Source organism: Haliotis rubra, unplaced genomic scaffold (genome assembly GCF_003918875.1).
Source record: "Haliotis rubra isolate DU_JTF1 unplaced genomic scaffold, ASM391887v1 Scf2450, whole genome shotgun sequence".
Taxonomy (NCBI): domain Eukaryota; kingdom Metazoa; phylum Mollusca; class Gastropoda; order Lepetellida; family Haliotidae; genus Haliotis; species Haliotis rubra.
Window position 1 is genome coordinate 8,680 of NW_025766504.1, and position 18,292 is coordinate 26,971.

An 18,292-nucleotide genomic window follows, 5' to 3' on the forward strand; every position below is an offset into this window, starting at 1 on the left:
GGTCATCAAACTGGCGTCAACTTGAATGGAGACGTGTCATGGTTCGGCGACGTCAAGACGAGTTTGTCGACGTCAAGGAGATCGTTTTGGTGACAGAAATGTTCTGGAAAGGGATGCATTGGGTGGACCTAGTGTCATGATTTGGGCCGGAATTGGACTTAATGCGAGACTTGGACCAATGTGCTTCCAGAATGTGGGTCAAGGTCGAGGACATGGGGTCACAGCTCAGCGTTACATTGACCAAGTCATCAGACCCCATGTTGTTCCATTTTTCGCCCAACATCGTAACCACCTTTTCCAGCAGGATAACGCTCGTCCACATGTTGCAAGAGTTACCATGGACTTTCTTCAACAACACAACATCCGTGTCTTACCGTGACCAGCTCTCAGCCCTGACCTGAACCCCATCGAGCACTTGTGGGATGAAGTTCAAAGGCGCCTGAATGAAGTGCGACCAGTGCCTACAACTGCTGATGAACTTCGTACAGCTGTTCTGGATGTGTGCAGGGAGGATCCCCAGGGCCTTTACGAATCGTCTGATCCACTCCACGTACAGGGAGATGTGTTGCAGTGATCAATGCTAATGGTGGCCAACACCAGGTATTGAATGACGTCATGGCAATTGACTAGAATCTGCGCAATTCTCTTGCTGTCACAAAATGTAATGACGTCATCTGTTTTGTTGCCAATGAACTCGTCTTGCTCAAATTTCTGTATATCTGACGCTGTTGGTATTTGTATTCTATACTTTTAAAAAATAAGTACATATATACTTTATACTAGACTTGCGTTTCTTTGCGTGTGAGTTTATATTGTAATTTGCCTGTAAGTTTTAGATTTTATATGCTAGTTCTACGACTGTATATGTGATATTCTAATTGTTTTTACTGTTCTTTGTCAACAGGGGACGGTGGGGTAGCTTAGTGGTTAAAGCGTTGTCTCGTCACGCCAAAGATCCGGATTCGATTCCCAACATGGGTACAACGTGTGAAACCCATTTCTGGTGTCCTCCACCGTGATTTTGCTGGAATATTGCTAAAAGCGGCGTTAAGCCATACTCACTCCTTACTAACTCTATATGTTGGATATATTTGTCATGAATGTATAATTTGTGTTAGTCACTATATGGCTGAAATACTGCCGATGTGACTAAAAATCTCACCCTCTCACTCGAATATCAACGAAAGAAGGTGAGTATATATCATATATACCTCTTATATACTGAGTCAAAAGAAACTTCACAAAATGTAATTTGAAAAATAATGAATAATTTTTCTCTGATGATGTACATCTATGTATCCGAAATGGGATCCCTATCTTTCGACTCTAGAAAAACGTTAGCAAAACCACTCAAACCCATCCATTCGTCGTGCAAATGACGTTAGTGCCAAATCAGGTTTTGCACGTGCAGTCGATCACGTGATCTTCGCATCGAAGTTTTCTTCATATGCACGTGTTTGCATTGGCCTCAAGAATTGAAAAAACACTTTAAAACCACACTTCTAACGGTACTTGAAATGCCACGATTGTCAATATGTGCAACGTGAACGTGCTGTTGGCATGCTGCAAGCAAGGAAGATCAGTTATTGACGTCGCAAGAGCAATAGAGCACGTTTGGGATGCACTTGGGAGAAGGCTTCGTGGTCTTAGGAACCAATCTCCAGAATTTGCAGGAACTTGGCGCTGCCTTGCAAGAGCAATGGCGCAGAATCCCCCAAACACGTGTTCACAAGCATCAGGCAGTCGATGAGGAGACGGTGTTTGGCAGTGGCGAATGCGCGGGGCGGCCATACACGATATTGAACTGAGAAATTTCGCATTATTATTCTTGTGACTTGACATTCTGTATACCCATGTTTTGGAACGGCGGTGTAGCCCTAATGGAACTGATTATGGCACTGTCAGTGTATCGAGTACATCACACGGATCTCAGCAATGAAATAATAACAATTTAACAATCTTACCATCTCTTGTTCTTTATAGTGCCCTGAAGAAAGAATGTAAGTTTCTTTTGACTCAGTATATATTGTTGCATTATTGTTAAAAGCGGCGCAAAAGACCCTGTTCACTCACTAACTCACTGACACTTCTGGTTTAGATGAGTGAGTGAGTGAAGTGAAGCTTATTAGCCACACTGGCAGAATTTCGGCCATTTTAGGACTAAACAAATCATGCGTTGATAATAAGTAAACTTTCATTATACAAACTGTCGGCAAAGGAAAATAAAGAACTAGAATATCACAGAGAGGATTGAAGAAAGTAGCTAGCATGTAACTTTAAAATTATACCACTATTTAGGAAATACAATGTATGAACGGACTATAGATCGCCAACAACTGAAAGTAGATTACCAAACTAGGGACCTTAGGGACCTACAGTACTTTTGCTTCCTGAATGGAGTCCAGCTGCACTCTCCTACCCAGAGTTCCGTGCGGCAAGCCAACATAGTACCTCTGCCACAGGCCACAAAAATGTGACGATTCGTCACATTTTACACAGTCCTTTCAAACAAATAAATGTACAGATAGGAAATTCCCTCAAGTACAGTTAAAATCATTTTACCACATCAAACATGAACATAGTTGTATTCACAGGAAAGCAAACGAAGTAAATAGCACTGCACTACTTGAAATGCACGCAGTGAACCATTGTTTACATCAGTTGTTCGGCTCACGTGCCGATAGCCCCCCCTACCTAACGCTACTACTTTGGCATAGATCTACTACAGCTGATTACTATGTACAACTGGGAATGGGTTTGGGGGATGAAACGCCTGTGAAAAGAGCCTAATGCTTTTGCTGTTTGGATTCCAATCCGTGGAGACTGTATAATGTTGGGGGAGGGAAGTGGAAGAGGGAAGGTTTGCAAAAGAAAATTTACGAGTTTTGCGAAATTAATATTGACAGCGAGTTGGAGCACTGCGAAGGAGTGGGAATTTGTCACAGCTGTGAACTTTCGATAAATAAATGTTGGGACCTTATAAAAGCATCAAGGACAATGTGTCCAGGATTACTTCTGGACATGGCAAGAGGGAAGGGAAGACACCGGAAGAAAAGAGGGCCACTAAAAGAGTAAAACATAAAGGAGTCACCTTTGTCGAAAGTTATTTCAGTCTGTCTCTGATAGTCATGTGCCTTGTCCATCTGAAGGTGTGCCCGACAATGTTATTTTGAAATCATGTGAGTACCAATCAGTTCAGTTCCATACTTACGCCAGTGGCAATTCAGATATACCTGGAAAAAGTATTCTGAATCTGATCGTTCTAGTCTTCTCCGAGACAAGGGAGTTATCTGGAATTCACTATACCATGATATCAAGGAAATCAGTGAAGGTCAAGTTTGCAATATAAAAATGCTGCAGACAGTTGTAACGTTGAAAGATTGTGATAACATTGTGCAGCATTCCCCAAATTGAACTTTGCATGAAAAGGAAGATTTTGGAAGAGGTTGATAATTCCTGCAAACACTTAACTTCAACAAAGAACCCATCAGTCCTCAGAACAAACCGACCAGTGAAGGACTTGTTAGATGGAGATTTACCCGACAAGTGTTTAGATGAAATGTGCCAGAGGTAAGAATACAAGTAATTAAATTGGTTAATAAAAAAAAATGATTTGTCAATCACTGAGGTCATTTTGAAGTTCAGTTGAAGTTATTTAGTAATATATGTGGATTTATTGAAGTAGTTGTTCATAACATTTGAATTACATGTAATTAACCATTGTGAAATAAAGTGTAGTTATGAACATATTTATACAACAATGTAATCTTGGCCATTCAAGTTTACTGTGCTGAAAACCTTTTCTTTTTTTAAAGGATCTTGCTAAAGGGACAATATTTGTTATCTTTTCAGGGCTCCGATTTCAGATTCAAATTTGTATAATTTCAGATCCCCCTTCCTTCTTGACATGTTGGTTACTGTGGCTACACCCACATTCGAGCATGCCTCTAGTCGACACCATGGAGCCATATCACTGGTGTACAGCATCCTCATGTACATGAGGAATGAGCAGCTATCAGCATTTCAAAGAGTCATGACACTTATTGCAACAAAAGGTTCAGTTAATGAACAGGTAAGAGAAATCATGACTGCATATGTATATATGTAATTTATGCAAATAAGACATTTTTATATTTCACTAAACAATTCCAGAAAACTCTATTCCATATGAATTCATACTGAGGAATTACATTAGAGGAGATAAATGCATTGTGTAATGAAAGAATTATTGTGAAGATGAATGTACTATGTACATGTTATTACCTGAACAGGTTAGACCTATGCTTTCCTTCTCAAGTTCCTGAATTAGTTGTTTCGTTTGTATGCTATAAAACTGTTCTTTCATAAATTTCTGAAAAGATCCTATCAACAAAAAAAAAGCACCAACTGCTTTCTGTCATTTGCTGGTGAGATCAGCTGTAACAAATTATATCCTGTGGATTAGTTTGGAGGAACTCAATTTGGAAAAAAACCCATAAAACTGATGGAAGATTTAACAGAAATGAACGCAACTTGGGAAACAAATTATTTCACTACATTAATTTTATCATCTTTTCAAGTATAAATGATCAACAGCTGATTTGTGCCTTATATTAGTTATGCCATGTAATATACCAAACATGTAGCCTGTATAAACATTTACATATCTGTAGCTGATTCTTACCATCTGTTCTTCCCCCTTTGTCTATGCTAGATCCAGTGACATGTAGCTGATTCTTATTCTAAATCCAGTGACATCTGATTCTTCTTCCCCTGTGTCTATGCTAGATCCAGTGACATGTAGCTGATTCTTACCCTTCTGTTCTTCCCCTGTGTCTATGCTAGATCCAGTGACATGTAGCTGATTCTTACCTTCTGTTCTTCCCCCTGTGTCTATGCTAGATCCAGTGACATGTAGCTGATTCTTACCCTCTGTTCTTCCCCCTGTGTCTATGCTAGATCCAGTGACATGTAGCTGATTCTTACCTTCTGTTCTTCCCCCTGTGTCTATGCTAGATCCAGTGACATGTAGCTGATTCTTACCTTCTGTTCTTCCCCTGTTCTTCCCCCTGTGTCTATAGATCCAGTGACATGCTAGATCCAGTGACATGTAGTGACTGATTCTTACCCTCTGTTCTTCCCCTGTGTCTATGCTAGATCCAGTGACATGTAGCTGATTCTTACCTTCTGTTCTTCCCCTGTGTCTATGCTAGATCCAGTGACATGTAGCTGATTCTTACCTGTGTCTATCTGTTCTTCCCCTGTGTGAGCAATGCTAGATCCAGTGACATGTAGCTGATTCTTACTAATCTGTTCTTCCCCCCTGTGTCTATGCTAGATCCAGTGACATGTAGCTGATTCTTACCTTCTGTTCTTCCCCTGTGTCTATGCTAGATCCAGTGACATGTAGCTGATTCTTACCTTCTGTTCTTTCCCCTGTGTCTATGCTAGATCCAGTGACATGTAGCTGATTCTTACCTTCTTAGATAGATAGATATAGACAACAAACAAACAGACATACAGGTTGGCTGACTCATTGATTGATTGATTGATAGGAAATGACATACATATGTTCTATATTTCTAGTGCCTGATATCACTAAACAAGCTTGGAGTTACACTGTCTCCAACCTCCAAGATCACTCTACTTGATGAATGTGCCATACAGAACAAGCAGACCATCATCAAAGCACTCCAGACATGTCCCTTATGCAACCTGGTTGGTGACAACTGTGATATAAGGATCCGTACTAGACATCAGGCATCAGATCACCAAGTCCAAGACTGCCATTACTTTGCCATCCTGCTCTTTTTTTTCAAGGCTTGCAGAAACAGTCTTGAACCAGTCATTGAGGGAAACCCTTCACCAGTCCCACAGATCTAACACCAGAAAAATTTCTTCTTACAACTGCCAGAGAGAGGATGCTACTGCTGCAGTCTTACAAAGTATTAATGGGACGACGGTTAGCCAAACACATCCCTGCCCTGGAGTGGATGGCATCTGTTTTGCCAGATCATATTCCTCACAGGTACTTCAGTCAAAGTTGTTATTTAAAATCTGTTCAGTTTTATATTTCTGAAATCAGTAATGGTTACATCTTACATAACTCAATTGTAAGCCTACTTTTATAACACTCACTATGAGAAGGGGACCATTATAATGCCATTGCAGATATGACATTATTTAATGTGTGCACATTTGAAACTATGTTGTCTTTACTTTTGAACAAAACAGATTCTCTGACACAATGGCAAAGAAGTCCATCATAGTGCCATCAAGACTGATGATACTGAACGAGGCAAAGTATGAAGACTGCGTACAGATCCTGGACAATACAGAGGACATTTTGAGGGAATCTTTTTCTGAAGCATTAGGTAAGTTAAGAGGTTAAGAGATTATTACATAAAATTGTTGTAATCACAAGAAGAAAAATACAAACAAGTTCTTGTAAACAGTATTTTGGTTGCAACTTACCAGCACGGACACCATACCATAATGTGTTATGTCTTGGCATAACATTATGTATATGCATAGGTGCAGCAATTATAGGTAATGGAAGATACACTTAGGTGGATCCAGGAATTTTTAAATGTGGGTGGGGTGGGGTAGGGTTTCAACCTTGACACCCCACCTCCCTCCTGAATCCACCAATGCAAAACATTAACTTCAATGTGGTCCTAACTAGTCTTGGTAACTTGATGATCATTGTTCACAAATAGTGTTGTGTATATGTTTCAATGCAGGTTCATCAGCTGAGCTTGAGAAACTAAAAGTGCCATTCTGGGGTGATCAACTAACACGGATACGCTTACAGTATGCCAAGCCTTTACGGGCACATGCACCAAATCCCATCAAGAGATTTGAAGATGTTGGCCCTTTCATGTGTACAATGTGGCACAACAAGCAGGATTTCTTGCATGTATGTCAATATTATTTCAACATGGTCATTGAATTGTAAGTTAATGTAATAAAGCCTGTGTAATTAAATTCATGTAATCATGAACATCCCCTCTGAATCTATCTATATTTGTGGATGGATGGATGGAGGACAGATAATTCATTTGATAAAACTGTGCCTGATCATATGATGTATGTGAAATTATAAGAAGAATACTTGTATGTCATAAAGATTTGTTAATGAAATCAACTGTGATTATTTGTTACGAAAACAAGATTTCTTTTTTTAATTTCAGAAAGCCTACAGACGCTTCTATAACAAGAATTCCGGGCGAGATAGAGGAAGTCTGTTTCACTTCAAGGTGTTTCTGCGCCGAACAAGCGTAGACGGCCAGGTGAAAAACAATTATACTGGCCATGAAGAACTGTTTCTCCTTATTGGCGACATGTTAATGGTGGAACAGGCTCTGGAATACGTGGGTATGGAAACATATGACTCTCAACCAACAAAGGTAAATTTATATGACAACAGACATTATCTTACCTTAATGCAAAATTCTTTAATTTCAATGGTCAATAACGCTTTAACAAGTCTCCGTGTCACCCCTCCCAGGAGGATGACAACTGGTAAAATATGAACCGGTGCCACAGTAACTGGCAAACTCTCAGCCAAGAAGCTGTATCACTAAAAACCGTATTACATCATAATATGTCCCTTGCTCATCCACCACCATTTTTAGTAGGCGCTGGGAGATTAAATAGCCAAAAAAAGTAGGATGACGAGATAGGTTGCGCCAAAACCTCCCTCGTCATACTACTTACATGGACAATCCCATTGATTGGTCATGTTCCTGAAAAGGGCTTGGTTTTAGAAATATTTTTATTGATACAATCAATTTATTAATGGGTATTCTTAACATCTGACTGCAGTTACTAAGTGGAATGCTGTTGAAACATTTTAATGGATCCTATTTTGATATCTTCAGATCATTATTCCGGACAACATCATGAGATTACCACGACACACAAGAGCTGATCTGGCGGACAAAGTCCTCATTGGGAAACTGAATACCTATGACTATGGGAATTTTAGCTTGGCACAACATCAGGAGAGTTCTATTAATCCACCTATACACAACAAGATACAGACTGTGCATGTAGTAAATGGCCTCACTCCTGATGGTGAAATAATTTTCAGCCAACAGGATGTTCCGGTACAGGAGGACGAAGTCCTCAGTTATTGCAACAATCTTGCCCAATGGGCAATGCAGCTTATGCATATGAATGACACTGCCAAGGAAAGAGATATTGACAGAATGGTGCTTGGCTGTAAAGCCAACATACCATTCTTTTACTCACACAGTAAACTTTCAAAATATTTTGTTGAGAACATTGATATTTTGCTGAAGACTCAATTCCTAACATCGCCACAAATGCAGCTACGACTTTTGGAAGGAAGCTTTGTCAACCCACGAGGCGGTTTATGCAACAATGTTGAGACTGACCTTGTCATGGAGCATTCAGTAAGAAACAAAAAAGATCTCATTCGTCAACTTGGGGCCAATAAAACAGAAAAGGCCATACAACGAGCATCTTTGGCAGCTGACACAGTGGCGAAGCTTACATCATCGATCAGCCTAAGCATTGGCACCAGGTCAAAATCATCTCGTCACACAAAACGGGATTCCGAAGTTGACAGGAAAAAAATTCAAGATGTTTTCCGTGAACTGCGTCCATTTCAATTCATGGCTGGTAGGAGGTTTGGAGGAGGAAATTATCAGCACAGCTCAAATTTTCATGGCATCAATCTTCAGGCAATGAGAACAGACATGGAACGTGTCATCACCAGATTGTGTAGGGGACAAATGGTAGAAGTGAATCCTGATGATGAATATGAAGAGTATGATGGTTTACCATCTATTTGACACTGTATGAAATGACATGCAAATTGTATGCCATGCCTTCATGATCCTCATTGGCCTGAAGGTGTTTTCGGTACTTACATTTAAATATCTTAATCTGTATATTTCTTACATTCATGTCTCTGAATTTTGGAAACAAATTCATGTAGTTTAACCTATATGCCTAACCAAACATGTGAAGTTCTGTATGTCATAATCATGTACTTAAGGAATTAATATATGACATATACATAAGGAAAAGAATTAAGCATCCCCAGTATTTTTTCAGAATTGAATATGAATTGAAAGTGTTGTTGGGCATTTACTATAAGGCACATTGTTATTCTAGTAGTAAATTCCAAGGTTAACCTTTGACATCGCCAGGCTCATGTCAGGCACCCATAGCCATTACTGCCTTGTCACTCACGGGCTGATAACATCTTCACTGCTGAGGGTTTTGGAGGTTTGTGCCCCAGCATTTAAGTTACCACAAATTGTCACCAAATCAAGTTTGACAAGCAACCCGAGATCATTATCAAACCACCACCAAAGGCAACTGTTAGAAGGATGTTCCTAGATGCCAATCCTGTATTTTGCCGTCACCATACTCTCACCCAACCATCAGTACCATGTAGTATAAATCTGCTTTCATTCAACCAATGAACACTAAGTCATGTCCTTAGATTCCACCCTCTACACGCCAAGCACCATGCTAATCTGAGTCTACATGAACCTTACAGCACTGTTTTTTAACTGTTGCAAACATATCGTCAGTTACAAGAGTGGGTGCTTCACATGGTATCTTACTTAATATATAACACAAACATTATTGATGTGACAGAAAACACCCCTTCCAGCCTGGCAGTCGATAAATAATTAATGGTCACTGACTGACTGACTGAGTTTAGTTTTACGCCGCTTTTAGCAATATTCCAGCAATATCACACCTGGAATGGGCTTAACACATTGTGCCCATGTGGGGAATCGAACAATTTCATGTTGGTCTTCGGCGTGACGAGCTAACGCTTTAACTCCACTAGGCTACCCCACCGCCCCAAATAATTAACAATTGTCATGGTCAGCATGATGAACATGATTCAATTTATTAAAAACTTAAGTACTGGGACAAGGTACAAGTTGATGATTATACATATACTCATGTTATTATTGACTCAGGGTCAATAATGTCAATATACTGTATCAATACAGTGCTTATGTGGGAAAATTGAGTCATTTGGCTAGTTCTGGTTCCTGCATAATTGATCATTAATATCAAATATGTACAAATTGATGTTGTAAATACACTCCTCTTAAGTACTGGACAATGTACAGGTTGAGGATATACATACCCTCATCCTTTTATTGACTCGGACTGAATAATGTCACTATATACAGTCTCAATTTCAGTGCTTATGTGTGAACATTTAGATTGAAATATATGATAGGTGTATTTTATTAAACCAGACATGTATAACTAACTGTATTTTGCAAAGACAGTTTTGCAATTAATTATATGTATTCACAATTAAGAATTACAATAATGTATATTTCAAACAATTCTTAAATGATTCCAACAATACAAATGACTTTGAATGCTTCCAAACAATCTGTTCTTATTTCACCTTTGTTTTTAAAAGTCCATATATAGTGCCTAAAAAGGGTGCTACTTCACAAGACAATTGAGCACAACTCACACTGGCACTGAACTGCACAGTTAGAACAACATCTGCATTTATTCATTGAAACAACAGGCTTTTCAAAACCAAAGACTCTTAGCATTTCAATCCTCAAACATTCTTTTGTACGGCAGTAGTTTATTATGTTTTCTTCAATGTGGGGTACATTTCTGGCAATATCATTGTCATTATAATGTAAAATCGCTGTTGCGCGTTTTGACCCTGTCTACCACCCCTTCCAATTTGTTGAATGTAGTCAACAATATTACGGGGAGGTCTCCCATGGATAACTCTACTAACACTTGGAGAATCAAACCCCATACCAACACTTGATGTGCAGAAAACTAGTCTGATTTTTGGATTGTCTTTTCGGAGTTCATTTGTTGCATAACTTAAAACTTCCTCATCCTGCACAGAAAAAATGGTAATGAATTTGGTTGAACACAGGCCTGGATTATCAAATTTGTCCAAAGCATAAATCTGAGCTTGGGCACACCATTCAATGGGCATATACAACAATGTAACAGGAAACTGAGAACCCATGATGCACAATTCATCAACCAGGGGAACGTAAACAGACTCTGCACATGCTATAATGTCATAGTTGGGTAAAAAAAATTTACAGCACAAGAAAATATTTGGTTTATCAGGGTTTGCTATTATCAGCTTTGGCTTCTTCATATTCAGAAGGCCAGGAAGTTTGTCCAGAGCTCTTGCCGTCAGCGTTGCACTTAGGGCAATGGTAGGGCAAGATAGGAAGGTGGGCAGGGTGTCTATATGGCCAAAGGCCTTTCTGGAGTCTCTTGACCTGTAAAACAAAATTATAGGTTGTACACTTCAAATAACATACAGCCTTATTTTATTAAGTACAGAAAGGAAATATATTACATATGCAAATCACATACAAATTTCTACACCTCTACAACAACCACAATGGTGAGGTAATCAAGGAGAGTTTCTTGACTTTACCATATTCCACACTGGCATTAAACACCCTCCTTTATCTACAATAAAATCCTGTAAATGAAGGCTGCAACTATCAATTCTAACACAAATTACGGTATATTTACCATTGGTCTACTGTGTGACACTCATCAATTACCACAGCAAGAACATTGTGCTGAAATGTTCTGCTGTTCAACAGAGCATCTCCTTGTGATGTTGAAAACAAGGCCTCTGGATGACATAAGATCACATCATAGAGTCCAGATTCTATGTCTGCCAGTGAAGCATCAGTCTCACATTCCTAGAATAAACAAATGACACAATTCATCATCTACCTAATTACTTTAACCATATTTCATATTCTTAATCATATTTATAAATTTGAAGGTACCGTAACGCTATATTACTTTTCTTGAACAAATCAAATTCTTCAGACATTATAAAATATATTTCAACTTTTGACACATTACAAGACATTATATAAAATAATGTATTTGTAGGTTGACAAGGCAACAACAGTCAAAATAAAAACTTATGGGTGAAGCAGTGGCGGTTTCATGGATTTGTCATGCCTAGGGTCAAATATATAAGTAATATACATCAAGTAAACATCAATGAATTTATTTTCGGAAGGCGTAACTTGAGCTATACATAGATATGGAAAACCCATTTAAATTATTCTTGGGTGAATGGGTTTTACCGGAACTATTTATAGACATTTTGACACGGGCATGGGCAAATTAATATTGCGATACTGCTATCTGTTTCCTTAATACACATAAACTAAGTTTTTAAAAGTATTTTCAACTTTTACTTGCTCTTACGTATAATTTTGGCTGATAATAATAATTGTAAATAGATCTACTTACCATACAATATTCAGTGAAGTCATAATCATCTCGAAGGGTGGTCCCTTTACCGCTCACACTGAGCCTACATGCCTTAAGGCCACGCTTAGTTATGCTTATCGCCTGATCCCTCTGTATAATATTCAGGGGAGATATCACCAGGATAGATCCTGAATCACAACCTTTCTTCTGGCGAAGAAGCGGACCAAGCAGGTGAAATATTAAAGACTTGCCGTAACCTGTCGGAAGACAAACTATACAATCACTTTCTTCCGCGTAAATATACTGAAGAGCTTCCCTCTGATATGGTTTCAATATAACAGAATCACCATACAATTGCAAAATGTTATCTATATCGGATTGAAAGCTATCCATTTCCTTGTATGTGTCTGCGTGTTGTTTTGTTTACATTCACGGAAAGTAGTCCGTCTTTGGTCACGTGATATTTAAATCACGTGAATGACCTCCATCAACAAATGCGCCAATGTGAGTAGTCCGGTCACGTGATATGCAAATTAGCCTGTGGCAGTGATGTTATGTTAAGTCATCGCTGTGCCGTGAATATTGCAGTGATTAGAACCTAACATATACTACTCATACACTTTGCTAAGGGATCACAAAAAATTCCCAACTTCACTTAAACATATTTATAATTTGAAATTGTATCCATTTTAAAACTGATAAATAATAATATAGTAACCCTTCTTTTAGGCAAACAGCTAGTTTAATCTAACCTTGTGCACTTGATACATGAGTAACTATATAAAATGGTTTTAATGGCACCAATCAACCATTTTGCAAATCATGGAATGAGTCATTGACAAAGTACACAACACCTGTCAATAGCAGGTATGGGATCCAAAAGATTAAATGACATACTGAAACCTAGGATCCCTACTTACAATAAGCTTAGATATTTAAAACCAAATTAGATCCCTCATCATAGTTTTCTGTTGAATCAATGGGATTTGATCCTTAGCAAAGTGTGAATAGTATATTTAGGCCACAAGTCCCTCATAATGTGATAACAAATTAGCTAAATTTTTTAATATGGCAAATGTTTACTTGTCCTAATACAACCTTAAGTTGGGGAGTTGGGTAGAGACTATAGGACTACTGGCTGAGTGATGATACTCACTAGGAGTGTACGTTGATGTTCTAACATGATTTTGAAGACTTTGTTATATTTCAGAAAAGGAGACCGTTCAGGCATTTCACAGAATTCCAAGCATGAGTGTTCATGTGTTCAGCTGAGAAAAAATGGATGAACAAGCAGAAAATACAGCAGCAAAGGACAAGGAAGAGATGGCACTAACACTTCAAGAATAAGATTAACTTAAGAAATATTCAGATGATTTCTAAGGGATGTTACATTTGGGAATTCACTGTCCCAGTAAAGTACAGATACTAATATAGCCATACAGTACTTTGCTTTGGGGTGTGTGTGTGTGTTTGAGTCAATCCCACGTGTAATTTGAACCCACCATCTCAGAGTGCAACACCTTAAGAAAGCGGAAATAATCCCGACTGGCTCAAAATGGGCTGTGTTTAGATGGTATTCAGACCGTCAGGATTCGTCTGGTATGCCTCAGTGTATGATAAGAAAACAGGAATAATCCCGACAGGCTCAAATGGGCTGTGTTTAGATGGTATTCAGACCACACATCGGGCAAATATCTATGCCGGAGACCCAGTTTATTCAGGAGGAGTCTGGTATGCCTCAGTGTATGATAAGAATACGGGAATAATCCTGACTGGCTCAAAATGGGTTGTGTTTAGATGGTATTCAGACCAGACATCAGGCAAACTATGCCGGAGCCCCAGTTTATTCAAAATGGCTCAAAGAGGGCTGTGTTTAGATGGTATTCAGCCAGACATCAGGCAAATATCTATGCCGGAGACCCAGTTTATTCAGGAGTCGCCTGGTTTTGCCTCAGTGTATGATGGAGAGAAGGGGAATAATCCTGACTGACACAAAATGGGCTGTGTTTAGATGGTATTCAGACCAGACATCGGGCAAATATCTATGCCGGAGACCCAGTTTATTCAGGAGGAGTCTGGTATGCCTCAGTGTATGATAAAAAAACGGGAATAATCCTGACTGGCTCAAAATGGGTTGTGTTTAGATGGTATTCAGACCAGACATCAGGCAAATATCTATGATCCGATTAGACCCAACAAATCCATATTTAATGACGCAAGTTAATCATGTTGTTACTTTATCTCGTAATAAAACATGTTTTTCATATCTGGACTTATATCTGACAATCCAGTTGATTAATTGTACTCAAAATGTCAAAAAAGAATGTTTATATCAACTGCAGTGAAATCCTATGTCTCTCCGATATTTTAACTTCGGTCTGCATTAGTCACAAAAATCACTGTCATATTGCATCTACTCACGCCTCGAAATTAAGTGTATTTGGCAGAAAATGGATACGTATACATATTTCATTTCTTTTAAGGTAATATTTCTTGTAGCTGGACAGTCACATGTCAACGCAGTGTTTTCGCGGTGGAAATTGGGAGATCGCGCGAAACCTCATCGGTGACAGGTCAAATTATTCTTTGCATAAATACTATCCAGCAATACACCAAAGTGCTGTCGCATAACCTTAGTTATGATTACAGATATTTTACAGCAATAGAGCAAAACCTGCAATTAAAATGAAACAATATGTTTCTCATGGTAACATAATAATTTCAGACTTCCGATCACTCCGATTAAATAAATCACCGGTAGATCGCGGGGAAAAGTGTGCACTGCTGATTGCCATTTCCGACGATGTATACGAGACAAATGCACACGCTAATCCTAATCCATGCGTATAAGACGATGCATAGCAAAACAAAAATATTAGACCTGAAAAGATAAATAAAATAGTTTAAGGATTATTAATTGAAAATATGACGTCTTTACTGACAAAATCGTCTTCTCTTGTTCGTTCACGGGAAGCGATACGATGTCGTTTTGTTACCCCCTGAAAGAAAGACTACATATCTGCCTGTCTTCATCATGGTATTGATTTCCTATACAGGTTTTTGGTGTTTGAGTATGGGAATATTTGATATTTAGTTGTTGGTTAATCTTAACATATCCTCAAAACTTAATCCATAGCAAACCATGAGTGGTAAACAACGTTAACTAATCTAAAGGGCACATCGGCGCTTGAGTGGGAAAAAAGTTATGCCAAATGATAAATGTTTGTTACAGCATAATATTTTTAGAAATATTACAAATAATTATAATCTCAGTGTTAATTCAAACTAGCCTGGTTTGTTTGACTGCATCATAACTATCAATTGATTGTATGTGCAATGTTAAACATCGGAAACAAGAAAGTCAGTTTCATGCACACATGTCAAATATAACTTCCTCAGCGCGCAAGACATTGGAACACATAAACAACCAAACGGCGACAGATATCAAATAAGCAGCCATGGAAATGTATACACGTATATAGTATTAAACGGCAACCATTGGGCGACATATATATGTATATTACATAAGCGACCATTGGGCGACATATATTTACGACCTTTGGGCGACGGTCGCCTAAAGGTCGCATATATATACATATATATACATGTACGCCGTACACTTTACCTTTGGGCGACACGATATGGGCGACACGAAAAATATATTCTCTATTTGTAGATATTTACAAGGTTTTATCCCCTTTTCATGTTTAACGTTTATAACCGAAGCAGAATAAACAATCAGTGCACGTTTGAAATATATGGCATTGTCGCTCAAAGGTCGCAGTTTATAGTACTGCCGCCCAAAGGTCGGATTTGCCCTGATATATACCAACACGTCTCACAAGGCCCCGTCATGAGACGACAATTACGTCACGTATATTTCACATTCAGCTGCTACAAATACATGGCTGAATTCCTCATACATTTTAGAGTCAAATAGCAAATGGTCTTTGTCATCAATATCAAGTGTCTAGATGATATCAAACGAAATATGTTTGGTGAAAACGAACACTTTGCTCGGAAGACTACTCCTGTTTGACATGTAATCACAGAACATCAAGTTTTTACACTGTATAACACTTTCTCACCTTCAGAGTCACCATGATTTGTACGGAAGTAATGTCACTCACAGGCGGGTTTCTTGAACTCGCCAAGCTCGGGTTTGAAGTCCCGCTCTCTACCGATTGAGTTACTGGGGCCTCAATAAGAATAGGTTCAAAAATTTAGGGTTATACTTGCGAGCTGGAAGTAGTTCTGCTAATAATAATATTAGCATTATCATGCTTGAAATTGATTTATCATTGGAGTCAGAATCCTACTCAAATGGACGCCCAGACTAAGTATGGTTTTCAACTTGGTTTTCAACAACTTGTGACTGGTACAATTTTGTAGAGTCACGCTAGAATGGACAGGATAGGAGGGCCAGGAATCATTGTTGGGGAAAGTTTGGTAACTGAAAATACCATAAATCAGTGTATGGAATAAGGCTCCGTCCGCCCGCCCGAGATGGGCTAGATTTCTGATGGACGGTCTAAATTTACAGCTAGCCAGTCCTATCTTCTGGTCAAAACGTTAAAATAATGTTCATTCATGGATCCGTGCATCTTCGCTAAGCCCCGCCCCTTGGATACTGTCGCGAGGCACCCCACGCTTTCTAACAAAATGGCCGCCGCCGAGCAAAGCAATTGTCTCGCATGCATTCCTGAAAACTTTTCTGTGTCCTTTTACCGATTGCTGATCAAATATCGACTAAGAGCATGCAAAAGGGACTTAATTATTACCAGCAAGGCTACATTCATGAGGTGACACTTCAGTTCCCGACCGTATCCGCCAAGTGTTGGCCATCACTCAGGAAAAACAACTCGCCTCATCGACTGTCACTTGACCTTGATGTCGACCGAATCAAATATGCTTATTGCTCTTGTAAAGCTGGGTAAGTTGCTATTTTCGCAGATGATTTTATACCTGTTACAAAAATGTGTGCGTACGATTTTAATTTATTGTGATACATAGTACAGCCAATCTTGAAAGGGTCTAGAACGTGGAGGCCAGACTCGTCAATGTCAAAATACCGTTTGGTTTTAATTATTGTGAGAGGCCCTAAATCAAATGTTGTCTATGAAGTTTTAGTCATTTCTAATAATAAAATTCTCAAAGTGAATTAATGCAAATATACCACAATTTTTTGGTCCAGCATTTTCCCAATAAATCCATGCTTGAAGAAAATCTTAAATATTAGGTTAGAACATTTGTATGGTCATGGCATTATTTATTAGAACCAGTCTACTGAGTATCAAGTAAACAAGGTAAACTATAAAATCTACTCATAATCTGCTAAATAAATTTGATCTTTGCTATTTCTCTTTCAGATTAAGTGGGAAGTGTTCCCATATAATAGGTCTGATCAAGACATTGCAGGGATTCAAGCTCCACAACTTCAAAGAAATTCCATCTGATTTGAGTTCCACATCCATGCCACAACAATGGAACAAGCCAAGGGGAGACAAAATCTTGCCAGTGCCTATCAGCCAGGTTGTGGTTGCTAGACCAACTGAGCAACGCAAGCGGAAGCCAATACAATGCCACACCAACATGAATTACAAGTATAGTTTTATTCTTATTTCATCAGACATTTTGCTAAAATTGATAATTCAAGATATCCATGAAACATATGTACATTTTTACTTGATTATAAGTTAAGAATGAATGATAACTGCCCTTATGTATCAGAATGAAGGAATTCTCTATTCATGATAGAAAATCTGCGTTTTTAATGATGTGTAATTCAAGTTACAAACAACTGTAAGATGATTTTTGTATATGATCTGTATGTATATCTGTGTATTTCAGGCTACCAAGGGTTGATATGGCAAGTCTTCAAACTCTACAGGGCACACCACTCCTGCATAGAACAGCACAACATGATTTGCCTTCGGTGCAAACTCCCCTGGGAGATGTGCCAATTGGATCTGCACTATCTTATCAGGTATATATCTACATATCTATGTCAAAGAGGTGCAACTAACTTAAAACATTTCAGAAGAGTTTGAAAGTTTGTTTTATT

The 18,292-nt window shown here is 38.7% G+C and overlaps 1 protein-coding gene across 1 annotated transcript; it reads left to right on the plus strand.

Annotated features, from left to right (window-relative positions):
* Positions 1-16,957: 16,957 nt before the first annotated feature.
* On the plus strand, positions 16,958-18,253 carry LOC124279049. Its single transcript, XM_046714851.1, has 3 exons — positions 16,958-17,161; positions 17,598-17,831; positions 18,079-18,253. The coding sequence occupies exons 1-3, from the start codon at positions 16,986-16,988 to the stop codon at positions 18,251-18,253; spliced, it is 585 nt and encodes a 194-aa protein (XP_046570807.1). The 5' UTR covers positions 16,958-16,985.
* Positions 18,254-18,292: the final 39 nt, after the last annotated feature.